The sequence below is a fragment of the Labrus bergylta genome, chromosome 23 (genome assembly GCF_963930695.1).
Source record: "Labrus bergylta chromosome 23, fLabBer1.1, whole genome shotgun sequence".
NCBI classification, from domain to species: Eukaryota; Metazoa; Chordata; class Actinopteri; order Labriformes; family Labridae; genus Labrus; species Labrus bergylta.
This window is the reverse complement of record NC_089217.1, coordinates 2,075,149-2,090,111: the sequence shown is the minus strand read 5'-3', so window position 1 is coordinate 2,090,111 and position 14,963 is coordinate 2,075,149. Positions and strand designations below refer to the sequence as shown.

General features: G+C 43.7%; 1 protein-coding gene across 24 annotated transcripts in view; it reads left to right on the top strand.

Moving 5' to 3' along the window:
- Positions 1-14,963, top strand: part of celf2 (cugbp, Elav-like family member 2) — a 211,378-nt gene that overhangs the window by 176,799 nt on the left and 19,616 nt on the right. For 11 of the 24 annotated variants that reach the window (XM_065951236.1, XM_065951235.1, XM_065951237.1 and 8 more), the window contains 3 exons: positions 4,687-4,923; positions 6,986-7,049; positions 13,608-13,742. In XM_065951236.1, coding sequence (XP_065807308.1) covers positions 4,687-4,923; positions 6,986-7,049; positions 13,608-13,742 — 436 coding nt within the window. The remainder of the gene's footprint in view (positions 1-4,686; positions 4,924-6,985; positions 7,050-13,607; positions 13,743-14,963) is intronic. The other 13 variants (XM_065951244.1, XM_065951245.1, XM_065951246.1 and 10 more) reach the window with 3 other exon arrangements.

The following is a 14,963-nucleotide window of genomic DNA, read 5'->3' as shown; positions in this document are numbered from 1 at the left end:
ACACACACACACACACACACACACACACACACACACGAGCATGCAAAGTGAACTTATAAGCTCCGGTCGGTTTACCTTCAGAATCAATCTCTCATCGCTTTCAGGAGCGTTTATGTGCTCGTCTGTTTACCACTCAGAGAACCTTTAAATGTCAGCATGTGTCAACATGTGATCCTGGTTCTGTTAACCGGACCCGTCTGCACATCGAGAATTGTTGACCTCGACTCACCCGACAGACGGACAAACATCTCGCTCTCTTCCTCTGTAATTTGACTTTCTCTCTCTCTTTGGCGTTGCATTGATTTGTTTCATGTTTTCGATTTGCAGACATTTTAAAATTACAGCCCTCGTTGATTGTTTTGTTTTTTTTTCCCTCTTTGTCGTTTCCTATTTTAATAATTCACTTCAGAGTTTTTTCCGTCCACTTCTGTGTATTAAATGAACTGCATAAATAATCTGCTCTGTAAATAACTGAAAAGATGAGGAGGAGGATGCAGACGCTTTCATGGTCGTCTGAAGTTTGAACAAACACGAGCAGAGATTGAAAAGCTTTTGATTCAGAGAACGCTTTAGGAGATAAAACCTTAAGTGATGTTTGATGAGGATGTATTAGGCTAAGGTATAATAATAAGTCAGTGTTTGTGGACGATGTTGAAGAGGGGAGTTTTTTCTGATTTTCTTGAAGGTGGAGGGCGAGGGGGAAAGTCTCTTATGGTTTTTGGAAAGGGTGGGAGCTGCAGGCCTCTGGAACTCTGGAAGCGGGTTTTAAGCCTCTTGTCAAACTGTTACACAGCGCAGACCTGAGCCAGGGTTCAGGTCCAACCTGTGGCTCCTTTCCTGCATGTCATTCCCCTCTCTCTCTCTCTCGCTGCATCACCAGCGAGGAGTTAATGGCGAGTTATTTTCACAAAATATGAAACCAGAGACTATTTCAGACTAAAAAAAGTCACAACTTCCTGCATGAGAACAAATAAAAACCTTCATTTGGAGAGCAGTAATCGTCTATTATAAATACATTCAGTGTGTTCTCGTTTTTTTGGGTCTCAGACGCCTCTTTTTCTTTTTTCTTTTTTTTTGGTACCCATCGAGGGGTAAAGTCATCATGTTCCCCCCCCCCAGCTGTTTGCGCTCAAAAGTGGCCAATTCAGAACAAATCAGATGTTTGTCAGATTTAGTTTAACACCACGTGAAGTGTAATTGCACCCAGCAGCAAAACGCCCGCCAGACACAAATACCTCTAAACATTAGCGGGACCGTCAGATATTCTCAAACAGATTTAAAAAAAAAAAAAGCTTCATGGATGTTGAAAACCTTTTTTTTTCCTCTTTCCTCTGAAAGCAGCGATGTCGTCCTTCTCCTGCTCCAGTTTTTTTTTTTTTTTTTTTTTTAGGGCAAAGTTGACCGACCAGGCTAGCGTCCCTCCTTTCCTCCTCTCCTCTCCTCTCCTCTCATCCTCTCCTCTCCTCTCCTCTCCTCTCCTCTCATCCTCTCCTCTCCTCTCCTCTCCTCTCCTCTCATCCTCTCATCCTCTCATCCTCTCCTCTCCTCTCCTCTCCTCTCCTCTCATCCTCTCCTCTCCTCTCCTCTCCTCTCCTCTCCTCTCCTCTCCTCTCCTCTCCTCTCATCCTCATCCTCTCCTCTCCTCTCTCCTCTCATCCTCTCATCCTCTCCTCTCCTCTCCTCTCCTCTCCTCTCCTCTCGGGGCGAGCACCTGGAAATACTTTAAAGTGAAGGTATAGAACCATCAGCAGGCAGGCGTGGAGGCCCCTCGGCCCCCCCGGCCCCCCCGGCCCCTCTCCCAGGGCAGGACTCTCATCCCGGGCTGTTTTCACCCCGCTGGCTGGGTGTCAACCGGAGTAATGAGATATTTAGCAGAGAGAGAGAGAGAGAGAGAGCGCTCCGGTCTCGGGGGGAATCGAGGCCGTAGACTGACCCCCCCCCACTCACTTCTGAATGCATTCCTCCCCTCCTTTATCCGTCGGTGGTCAGATTGAAGAAGGGGAAATGACGGAGGAGTAGTATACGGCCGAGCCTCCATCAGACGGGAGGCTCGTTCAGACCTCACACACACACACACACACACACACACACACACACACACACACACACACACACCTGTGTACAGGTACACTGCAGCACACAAAGCTGTTTGACATCCACAATCCGACCTAATTAGCTTGCCTTAAAGTCGTTTCTTTCACATAATGATGTCGGGGTCCTGATGTCAGATTAGTTCAGCCTCGGGCGGTCCTGCTCACTTTTTCACTCTCTCGACGTGCAGCCTCGTTGCACTGTAACCGAAATCCTCATTCGCAGTGAAATGTCATTTTGTGACATGTCAGCGGTTGCTATTTTACATATTCAGGGACACTCTCAGAGTAAATAAAGGTTCATTTATACGAATAGAAAGAGTCAGGGGAGCAGTCCAAACACAGCAAGTAACAAATAAAGCAGACTGTTTTTAGTCAATAACAGGTTTGGCTTTTTCTTCACCTCTGTCTTATGAAAACGATGTGCAAAGTATTGAATTTTAATTTAAAGTCTTTCTATGTGATTCTTCACACTTAAATGTAGAAATCAAGTATCTCCTGCGGCTGTGGCTCAGTTGGTAGAGTCGTCGCCTCTCAACTGGAAGGTTGAGGGTTTGATCCCCAGCTGAGCAACATGTCCGTTGTGTCCTTGGGCAAGGCACTTAACCCTGAATTGCTCCTGCTGCTTCAGTGGTGGTGTATGAATGGGATTAGTTACTTCTGATGGATGATACTACACAGAGATCACTACCATCAGGGTGTGAATGTGTAGGTGTGACATGTGGTGTAAAAAGCGCTTTGAGTAGTCGGAAGACTAGAAAAGCGCTTTATAAGCTCAAGTCCATTTACCATCCTCTGAGTCATGACTGTCTACAATGGGTGTAACACCCGAGTCCCACTGTCTGTGATGTTTTCAGAGTTTTCAGAGTCCTATCTTCACTTTGTTTACATCGCCCGGACGGCCGGCTGACTCCTCCCCTCGTGTATAAAAGTTGTTTAATTGAGGGACTAGAGAAAAGAAGAATAACATACTGTACTCACTGCTTAACTGTGTTTCTAGATCACGCTCATTTCAGGTAAATTTACATGCAGTGTGAAGATACCAGCATAATAAAGATCGCTAGCATTAGCATGCTAACACAACAATGCAGCGCGAGTTGTTTTGGTTTCATGCTGGTGCTCAAGGGCGACATCTGCTGGATCAAAACATCACATATAAAGCCTTCAAAGTGCAAAAAAAATCATATAAAGAAGTCAATCATAGTTTAGGATTTTGGAGTGGCACCTAGGGTGGCCAATTAGATTTCAAGGGGGGAGGGGCCCCTTGCCACCCTTCTGGACACGCCCCTGGTGTGACCATAGTTTTGAATGTAAGAGGTGGATTTAGTCGCCATCTTTATTTATTTTTTCTTGGAGCAGGAGTGACCACGTTCATACACTCTTTACACAGCCCCAGCCCCCCCCCCCCCCCCCGCTCGCTCCGCTTCCCCCTGCAGAGAGCGAGTCCTCAAAAAATCAAAATGTTTCAATCAAAAGCTCGTTTTATTCTCGGGTGGCGGATCGTCTTTGTCTCCAAACGGATTCGCCCCCAGTCAGGCTTTGATTCCTGCATCGTGGTGATAGATTATGACTCCTTTCAGCTCACTGCAACTTTTATCAGGAGCGTCGTTGAGTGTGTGTGTGTGTGTGTGTGTGTGTGTGTGTGTGTGTGTGTGTGTGTGTGTGTGTGTGTGTGTGTGTGTGTGTGTGACTTTTGATTCATCACACACACATTGCTCCTCTAACAGGATGTGAAAATCTGACAATTACAAACATTTTTCTGTCCGTCCAAAAACCTCTAAATCCTCCTGTTTGCCCTCTCAACCTCTGTCTCTGCTCATCCCGATCAATCTGTGTGTGTGTGTGTGTGTGTGTGTGTGTGTGTGTCTAACAGACACACACACACATAAACACACACAGCCTTACACACACATCAAGTCCCTCTTCGTACGAGCTGATGAAATAGTTGGAGAAGTCGGGAAATCTGTTTCTGGTGAAAGCATTCTGGACTCGGAGATAACTGAGCCCTTGTGGGGGGAAAGAAGAAAGCCCACCGGCTTTAGAGTCGAGCTTCCTGTGTGACTCTGTGTGTGTGTGTGTGTGTGTGTGTGTGTGTGTGTGTGTGTTTCATGAAGTGTGTGTTTGTGTGTGAGATCTTATAAGGCAGTTTTAATTGCAGATCACTTTTTCCTTCCTCTCTTTGCTGATGTAAAGTTTGTTAATAATGAACCGTGTGTTGTGTTGTTGGGCTCGTGTGTGTGTGTGTGTGTGTGTGTGTGTGTGTGTGTGTGTGTGTGTGTGTGCCTCGTAAAAACCTTAATTTTCTTGCCTTTATTATAATCTTTTAGTGCATTCATCATTTTTATGTTGAAGGTGTTTTCTACCTGTTGTAGTCATCATGAAGTGTGCAAACAGAAACATAAATCCCTAATTATCTCTCTCTCCTTTTCCTCCCCTGTTCCTTCTTCTACTCTTACTTTTCCTCCTCCTCTTCTTCTCTTGTTCACACTCTCTCTTTATTCTCCCTCTCCTCTCCTCTCCTCTTCTCTCCTCTCCTCTCCTCTCCTCTCCTCTCCTCTCCTCTCCTCCTTTCCTTTCCTTCTCTCCTCTCCCACAGGGCTGCTCGTCTCCCATCGTGGTGAAGTTCGCCGACACGCAGAAGGACAAGGAGCAGCGGCGTCTTCAGCAGCAGCTGGCGCAGCAGATGCAGCAGCTGAACAGCGCCACCACCTGGGGGAGCCTGACGGGCCTGGGGGGCCTCACTCCGCAGTATCTGGCTGTAAGGAGAGCCGCCGCGTCGCCCACCATCACCTCCTCCTCCCTTTACTGCAGCCCCATGGCCAACGCCGCTGCAGTCAGTGCCCCAACCGAAAACACACAAAATCCTTAAATGACTCCTCCTCCCTCTCCTCCTTCACCCTTTCTCCCTCTCATTTTGAACTCCTCCTTCAGTCTTCCTCTGTTCCTTCCTCCTCTGGGACACGAGCGCAGCAGGAAATGAGGTTTCTGAACAAGGTCTGAGGCCGCCAGGAGCCAAAGATCTGTGTTCAATATTTAAAACATGTAACAATAAGGATGCAGCCTCCTTTCCTGATTCTCAAACTAACTCTCCAAATTCTCAAATGAAAGAAGCATTAAGTTAAAAGATTGGCTTCTGTACCTGAACCTCCTGTACCTTCTGTACCTACATAACAAATAGTCATGCAATCGAAATTTCACATTTGCACAACAATATTCAAAACTGGCTCCACCGCAAAAGAAAAAGGAAAAGAAACGAGACACCGTTTGGATCAACCTTTACGTTAGACGTTAATCCATATTTGAGGGATCAAGACAATAAAAATGTATGTTTATCTATCTCTACATATCAAACATATATCTAAGGCAAGACAAGGCAAGTTTATTTATGTCGCACATTCCAACAACAAGGCAATTCAAAGACATCAAAAGTATCATGACAGAGGAAAGAAAATAAACACTAAAATAGAAAATAAAAAATACCTGAAATTATTAAATCTGAAAATATGTTCAAATAAAAAATAATTAAATAAATAAATAAATAAATAAAATAAATATACATTAATAAATAATAAATAATAAATAATAAATAATAAATAATAAATAATAAATAAATAGTAATAATTAATTTAAATTTAAAAAAAGAAAAAAAGAAAAAAAAAAGTAAAGAAATTAAAAGAGTTAAAAGAAAGATATCGGCCCCAAAAATCCCACATCGGTCGGGCCTTAGTTTAGAATATGAACGTCATATTGGCCTTTTGTCTGATCCTTCAAAAAGTCCTCGCCCCATCAACCAATCGGTGCTGCTTCTTTATTTTAAGCTCTTAATGTTATTGTTAGTTTTGTTATTGTTACACAATATCCTTCTTCAGCAGAATAGACCCCTCTGTTAAATGTCTTAAAGTTCGGCCGGTTGTCATAACTTTGAGGAATAATTGCGAGCGAGGCGACTTTCTGGAGCAGTTGTTGCACAGTATATCTTGAGCAGTAGTGGTAAATGTTTGTGCTCTTTAATGTGGGATTAGATGAAAGAAGTTTTAATCTGGGAGGGGGCCGGTTTGGAGCCCGAGGGAGTCCACTGATCCCCAATTTATGAAATCCTGCAGAAGAGGCTCGGCTGCACAGCATCTGAGGGCGCCATCGCTTGATTTGTTTGATTGGAGGATTTGCGTGTGTTTTTTTTTTTGTTTGTTTGCAAGTTCAGAAACCTCATTTTCCTGCTTTGTCTTTTCCCCTCTTTAGAACCTCAGCTCTTTACGTTTTCTTTATTAACATCCCGAGATGTCTGTTTGATGCAAAGTGCAATTAGCATCTGTCGTTTTTCAAGGAGCGGGAAACAAGCTCAGACAAGCTCCCTCCTTTTTTTTTAGCGGTTATTGATTTATCAACAGAGAGAAAATCTTCTTCCTCTTAATTTTTTTTTTTTTTTGAAAAGATGAAGCTCTAGTCTGGAGGAAAGAGAAGAAGAAGAAGAATAAAGTCACACCCACAATAGAAACAAGATGTTTAATTTGCCGTTAATTCTCGGTCTTTTTGGAGGATGAGGTTTTTCTGACAGCATCAGTATTCCACTTTTGTTTTGGAATCTAATTAGTCGGCTAAGATTGGAGCTTTCATGCTCAACTTGTCGGGAAGAATCGCGCTGGAATACAAACAGCGCCTGTGCTTAGAGGAGAGATCAAACTATATTAGCAGCTCATTTACTCATCGAGCGCTCAGGCAAAAAAAAAAAAGAAAAACCCACAATGCTAACCCGCTCATTTCACATTGAATAGACATGTTTGAAGCTCTTTGAATCCACCCTGCTCACTCTGTTTCTCCCTCTTCTTCTTCTGTTTCCCCTCTCTCCCTCCCCCCTCCTCTTCCTCTTCCTCTCTCTCTCTTTTTCTTTCCATCAGTTGCTTCAGCAGGCGACCTCCTCCGGTAACCTCGGAGCCTTCAGCGGGATCCAGCAGATGGCCGGTGAGTCAAAAACCCGTTGCTAAACTCCCCCCTTCCTTCCCCGCCATCGACGGTGGCTAGTGGACTCCTTTTGTTGTCGTTACCCTCTCTTGTTATTTTCTTACTCTCTCGCACACTTCTAAAAAAAAAAAGGAAGGAACCAAAGAGCATAAGAGATGAACTCGCGTGGTTGAGTGAAGAGAGCTCTTTACCCCCAGAAGATTTATTAACTGTTGCTAAGAATTGTCTTGATCTTTTAATGAGGCCAGACGAGAGCTGTGCCCTGGGCGTGGAGCGATGTAGCACCGAGGCTTTGCAGGGGGATGGATGAATCACAGAGAAGGAGGGAAGAGGGGGAAAAGAGAAAAAGAGAAAAATAGTTTAAAGTGGACTCCTTAGGTGGAGATCTTGCTCTGCAGGATGGCGCCATCTACTGCTCTCTTCCTGCTCAGGGTCTGTGCCATCTGTCTTCTGCAGCCTCCATGTTTGCTTTTTAAGAGGATCTGCAGGTTGAAGGCTGATTCCATCACTTTTAATCATGATCTCTGCTTTGTTTTTCACATTTTTGGGGGTCTTATAGTAGAAAATGCTTTGGGATGCTCGTGTAGATTGCTTCATCTTGCAGCCTTGAAACATGCAGTAACGGTTATGACTTCATCTTTACGGGGGGAAATGTGCAGAATTCAAGCCTTTAAAGGTGTTTGTTTTTGTCACTGACATGCTCAGAGTGTTTTAAAAACATTACAGGAATCATCCCTACAAAGACAAACCTAAGATTTTTTTTTCCCCAGCTGTTAAACTGCTTGCCTGACAAACACCAAACTCCATTCAAAAAACAAACGATTTTACAACACGGGAGTTATTGAACACTCAGGGGTCAAAGTTCACCACTTCTGCTTAAAGCTCAGCTTCTTTGTCTTACTGTGTTAACTTTGGTGTTTTAAATTAACCATAAATCAGCATGTTGACACAAAATGATGACTGATTAATGCGAAGGAACATCAGCAACTATTTTGTTTTTCAATAAGGTAAAATGACTGTTTTTGCCAATGCAGTCTGGTCACTTTGAAAAGTGGGATAAAAATGATCTTATGGACGCCTGAGCTGAGTGGATAGTTTGCACGCTCAGGTTTAAATTCGACCTTTCCTACATGTCATTCCCTACTTTTTCTCTCGCCCCGATTTCTGACTCGATCCACGTCCCGTCTCTCCGATGAAGGCCCAAAATAACCCTTTAATAAATCTAAAAAAAAAGCCTCTTACATGAACTTAAAGGTCTTTGTCTGGGTCTCATTTGGTGGGAAGCATCCTTCGATAGGAAGCAGCCTAAGAAGGATGGCACACTGCAAAAATTAGTGCGTCTCTTCTCTTCTCCTCTCCTCTCACCTCCTCTCACCTCCTCTCCTCTCACTTCCTCTTCCCTCCTCTCCTTTCTCTTTTGTGTTAAAGCCAATTTAAGAGGAAAATCAGGAAAAACACCAAAATCTTGTTTAGCATCCAGTATAAACTTTTCAGAGTCTAAACGGAGGTCTAAAAGAAAGTAAAGCTGCAGCACTAAAAAATGCATTTAGCATTAACCCAGTTCCTTATTAATCTGAGCCACTTTTAATTGTTGAACAAGATAAAATCTGTCTTTAAGAAACATCAGTTTTAGGGCTTTAAAACGGAGGTTAAATTAGACTTTGAGAAGCTCTCATCTTCTCTTACTTCTCTTTTTCTTTTACCACTTTTTCTTTTAATCCTCTTTTTTATTTTTGCAGATTTCTCACACCCTCTTCAAATCACAGTTTCTTCATCTCACCTTTCTTCGCCTCCCTGCAGCCTTCTCACTTTTCTCTTTTCTACCCTCCTCCTCCTCTTCTCTTTTTGTTCTTCTATCCTTCTGTGGGGTTTTTTTTTTAAGTGAAGGTGTCAGCTGTAGATTGTAAGAAAAACAGGATGAAAAAATCAGCGGGGAACTTTTAACAGATCGTGAGCGTGATGGGAGGTTTTTAAAAAGTGGCGATTCTTGTCTTGTGTCCTCGAGTGTTCTGTCGTTTTTTTTCCCTCGAGTTACGACGCCTTGCAATCTCCCGGTGGCTGATTTGAATTTCTGCACAGTCTGCAGTCGGGCGGCGGCACAAACACACTCTCACACGGATAAATAGGCTCTGGGATTTGGAACGACGAGCGAGTGACGGTGTCTGAATCTGGAGATCTTTTGGTCCTCCATCTGCGACAGAACGAGAGAGAGAGAGGAGGGGGGGCGAGAGAGAGAGAGAGAGAGAGAGAGAGAGAAGGAGAGAGAGATGGAGAGAGAGAGAGAGGGGGCGAGCGAGCATTAGTGATTGGCAGGAGATGTGACACAGCTGAATGACATCTGGTCCCAGTCTTTAACACAACGAGCTGCAGAGCTGAGAGGCTTCAATTACACCAATGAGCATTCAATTAGACGCAGCCAACGCCAGCCTGGCGCAGCCCGGCGCTGCCATACACGCTACACACACACACACACACACACACACACACACACACGTATGTACTCACACACACTCGTACCATCTGCACAGCCCGGATACTCCGACTCTGATGTTGGAAGCAGATAATATTTGTTTCATACTGTCTCTCTTTCTCTCTCTCTCCGTGCGGCTTCATCTCGACTTTATAACCCGGTTATTTTTAACCAGCCGGCTCCTCCTCCTCCTCTTCTTCTTCTAACTGACGAGAAAATGTTCAATGAGCAAGATAACCTCCGACAAACGCACGGAAGACATAAGTGTCGAGCTGCTTAAGGAAAGAGGGAAGACGACAAAGCAAGGAGAGAGAAGGAGAGAGAGGTAGGAATATAAAAGTAGAAGAAGAAGAAAGAAGTTGAAGTAGAAAAAGCAGGAAAGGAAAATGAATTAAACCCTAAAAGAGGATGAGAGGTAAGAGGACGTAGGAAGCGAGGGGAGGAGGAAGAGGCCGGAGAGTTTCAGTCAATGTATGAGAAGTGAGAAGATGAAAGGTACAATTTACAGGAGGGAGTCTGAGAAAAGAGAAGTGGAAAGAAAGTGAAAGAAAAATTTGAAGAGAAATTAAAAGGAAAGAAAAAGGAAAAAAACGGGAAGCAAAATAGGATGGAGGAGAGAAATCATTTTCATGAAGGGGAGGAGATAAGAAAAGGAAACAGGGAAGGAAAAGATGAAAGAAAAGCCGGAGCAGGGACACTCATAAAGGAAAAGGGAAAAAGAAAAGTAGAAAATGAAACTGAAAAAAAAAGAAAGTAAGAAAAAAAGAATGAAAAAGGAAATGAAAAAGCAGAAGAGAGGAAATAAGGGAAGGACAAATCTGAAGGAAAATTGAATAAAAAGTGAAGAAAGCAAAAGGAAAAGAGGAAGTACAATTTGGAGGGAAAATAAAAAAGACAAAAATAGAGGAAAGGATGTTGGAAACAGGGAGAGGAAAAGTCCAGAGGAGGAAGAGGAGAAATGTTTGAAAGAGATCGAAGGAAAGAAAAGAAAAGCCAGATGAAGTAGAAGAGCAGGAACACAAAGGCACTCCAACTCTCCACGAGTGCTTCTTTATATCGTGAGCGTATATAAGTGTTATCGACGACATCGTTGTGCCTCTGTGGTCTTTTTCACACCGAGCGGACAAGTGCAGCAAAAAAACCTCTCCTTTTATACTCCAATAAAGAGCCATGAAGAAGAGCCTCTCCTCATGAACAGCCTTCTTCTTCTTCTTCTTCTTCTTCTTCTTCTTCTTCTTCTTCTTCAGCGCAGAACCAGCAGCTCTGTCGTCTTCCCTCGCACGCCGCGTTCCCCCCCGCCTCAAAGAAAGAAAAAAAAAAAATCAAAGTAGAAAACAATGTCTGAATAAGTGTGACATTCGAGCGCGCAGTCCCAGAACATGAACTCAAAACACTTGTAATCCAATAAAGCTTCTGATGCATCCTGGGAAAGTTGGAGACGATCGCCGTGAAAAAACAGGGATGTGGATTTTTAGCTTCGGCGCTCTCCTAGCTTAGCATGCTGCTACTCCTCTCATCCACAAACACTTCCTGTCTCTCTTCAGCGGCAAAACTCGCCAGAAAAAGACAACTTAAAAATATCTTTCCCAAATGTTCCTGCTGAGCCTGTCAGTCGCAGAAATTATCAATTTTTTTTTTTGTTATCATGTTTTGATTTGACCCTGAAAGAAAACACAGTACAGCCTGTTTACCCCGCTGCAAGCTGAGGTCATCTACTGCATCATCCCCCCCTGAGCATTTTCATATACTCCTTTTTTCTTCTATATTTAATGAACCAATCAGAGCTGAGATGAATCCAGCCAGCTGTTGTCATTGGCTGTCTTTCTTGTCTGGGTTGAAGGATATCTCTGTTTTTTTATTTTTTTTAAATCACCACAGCGTCAAACGAGACGGCTCTTCTTATTCATGGCGTCTTCTTGTTTGTGTGTGTCTTGTGTGTGTTTTTGAGCGTGTGTGTGTGTGTGTGTGTGTGTGGGTGTGTGTATTTCCATGGTACTGTATATACACATCCAAACTGTATATACGACACATACACCTCACATTGACAGTGTCCACCCTTTAAATCTTAACAAGCTCATTGGTCAGAGGAAGCTCCTGCGTGGTAAGAACGACTCATTCTGTTTTTCTTCATGAGGATTTACTCCACATACACACACACACACAGTCACACACACACACACACACACATATTCATGCAGCGAGGTGAGAGGTGGAGATGTACTCACAGACGATGTTTCACAGCCTTTGCTTCACCGTCATTCGGGTGTTGCCGTGTAGTCATTAATTATGCTTAAGTACAGGCCTGTATGCTAATCGCAGCGAGCAGAGTTCAGCCTGCAGGTGTCCCGAACTACAGTTCACATTATAATCACTGAAAAGCTAAAAAGTCTCAGTAATGTGCTTGCTGTGATTAGAGCCTGACTGATATCAACAGGGCGCTGATGTCGGCTTATTTACAGATATTTCAGCGGGGGTAGATTTCAGTGCTTGATTTTGTTTTGCAACTTTCGGCTCTTACCCCCCCTCAATATTTAAAATCATAACAATAAACCTGCCCGCCTAGTGTTTGGGATATTGCAGTTTTTAACTTAATTCAAATTTGGGTGTAGATACCGAGCACCTCTTGTACCTACAACATCTCTGTTTTGAATCCACCAGACTCCATTGACAAAAACGTTAATTTTAGCTTGCAGTATGTGGGAGTTGCTTGTCTACAGCTACAGCCAATCAAGGGAGGGGGTAGACCAGCAACTCCTGTGTTCATCAAGTAAGAAAGAAAGAATGGAAAAGGAAATGAAAAAACAGAAGAGAGGAAATAAAGGAAGGACAAATCCGAAGGAAAATTGAATAAAAAGTGAAGAAAGCAAAAGGAAAAGAGGAAGGAAAATAAAAAAGACAAAAAAAACAGGAAACAGGGAGAGGAAAAGTCCAGGAGAGGAAGAGCAGAAATGTTTGTAAGAGAACGAAGGAAAGTGGGAAAAAGTGGGAGTTGCTTGTCTACAGCTACCTTTTTTTTTTTAACTTCTTTTTTTATGTTGGGTTTTGAAATTATTCATTTTGATACAAATAATATTTTTGGAACTAAAAAAATAACAGCCAATCAAGGGAGGGGGTAGACCAGCAACTCCTGTGTCCATCAAGGTATAAATGACTGTTTTGCAAATGGAGTCTGGTGGCTCTAAAGGGAGCGATGAAAGTGAAACTCAAATGTCTATTTGGTAGCAATCTACCAAAGAAATCGTAAAACTTTTCATACCTATTAGTCATTTGGGTGTCTTTAAGCGGGTTTTTTAAAATAGGAAAGTAACGCTCGTGTTAAACGGGGACTTGAAAACCGAACAGAAACCTTTAAAAAGAATTAGCTTTCATTGATCGTTAGCACAGGAGTTAGCCTTCTAGGGTGATTTCCATCTGTTTTTTTTCTAAGCAGATGTTTAAAAGGAGCACCCAAAGGCACCCTTCACCACTCTTAAATTTCAATATCCACCCCGTTCAGAGTCCCATATCAGTCAGGCTCTAATCATGTTTTTTATCGACCAATTAGTTGTCTGTTTTTTTACGATGAACATCTGAGCTGAGCGTAGACGGAGAAGGAGTCAAATTCAGAGTGATATAAAAGGCTGGAAAAGATAATATATGTAGTTGAGGAAAGTTGTTTTTTTTCGAGTCTTCTCCACCGAGCTCTCCTCTAAAGACAGAAAAATATAGGTTTTACTAAATCGCAGATCATTCCTGCCCTGCAGAGCCGAGAGAAATGCACCAAACCCTAAACACTGAAGCAGCTGCTTTTGACTGATTTGAACACATGTGGGACTTATTAGTGAAATCAGCTTCTGTAGTGTTTTTGTCTTCACACACTGCAGACTCTTCACAAAGAAAACACTGAAGTTGTTTTTTAAAAGATGGAGCAAGAAAAAGTTACAGCGCAGGCACACACACTGTTGTTCTCTGTGAAACCTCTGGGACGCCAGGCAGCTAACTCAGTCTCCAGTCCAGTCCAGCCAAGGCGGGACCCCGGCCTCGCCTCGCCTCGCCCTCAGCCTCGCTCCCTCAGGTTTGACACCACCCTCTCTGGCTCCTCTCTCCAGGTATGAGTGCTCTGCAGTTGCAGAACCTGGCCACTTTAGCAGCGGCGGCGGCAGCGGCCCAAAACTCTGCCAGTCCCTCCACCGCAAACCCCCTGTCCTCCAGCGCCGCCTCCCTGGGAGCGTTGGCCAGCCCAGGTAACATCGCAGTCACTCAGGCCGGGGGGGGGCGTCCGACGCCGTGGGGGAGGGGGGCCGACGCCTGCCTACGTCCTCCGCTCTGCACCGTTAACCATTACCAGTGTTGTCGCCCCCCCCCCCCCCCCCCCCCCCCCACCACCACCCCCATGATCCCGGCACTTCATCACTGAACCCATCTACCAATCATCGTTGCCGAAAAAAAACATCACCATCGTCATTCTGGCACGTCGCCATGGTGTGTGTACCCCCCCGTCTCCATGTAGACGCCATGCTGTGTTGTTTGATGCACTGCCTACCTTGCGTCCTACTGTCTTTGAACCCCTCACGTCCTCACCATGTGACCACCACGCCACCACCGTGTCATACACGCACTGTATATGTGTGCGCGTGTGCATGTATGTGTGTGCTTCAATGTGTCCGTCTGGTACAGATCAGTGTGTTGTCGTTTTGTGTGTTTTTTAGTGTCTGCAGCTGTAGAAACTTTGAGCCGCTGTGTTTCTTCCAGGAGGCGGGGTCTGTTTGCACCTGTTTGTGTGTATGTGTGTGTGTGTGTGTGTGTGTGTGTATATAGGTGTGTGTCTGTACTTATGGTGGACGAGTTACTTTGGACATTCTCAGTTGATTGCTTCAGCCTGCAGCTGCAACACCGGCGCTAACGGCTGCAATGTTGAAACCTCGCCTGATCAATGAGCGTCCACTAAAAGTTTTTGTTTTTCCCACTGACAGGCACCGATTGATCTTTTCAAGGATCCCCACAGAGACAGAGTCAGAATCAGAATCAGAATCAGAATCAGAATCTGGGTTTATTGCCAAGTACATTTAAACATAAAGGAATTTGACTTGGTGTATTGGTGCTAAACAATTAACAAGGAAATAAAGCAGAACTAGCAACAACTTAAACAATACAGAATAAAAAGATATTACAATATATAAAATAGAATTTAAAAATGTAAAATATAAAAAATAAAAAACACAAAATGTACAAAAGGTGCAGACTTAAGATCGACTTTTTTTGACACCAGGAACAGGAAGTAACCCCCTCTCTTCAGAGCCACCAAACACACTTTACTAAACCACGAACTGCATCTACATGGTCGTTCTCTCGTGTGTGATTCTGGTTTTTAAAATGTCAGGTTCAGATATAAAACAATACACGTAACACAAACTATCACAAAAAAAAAATGAACACCTGAGGTAGCGGTAGACGAGCAACTCCAG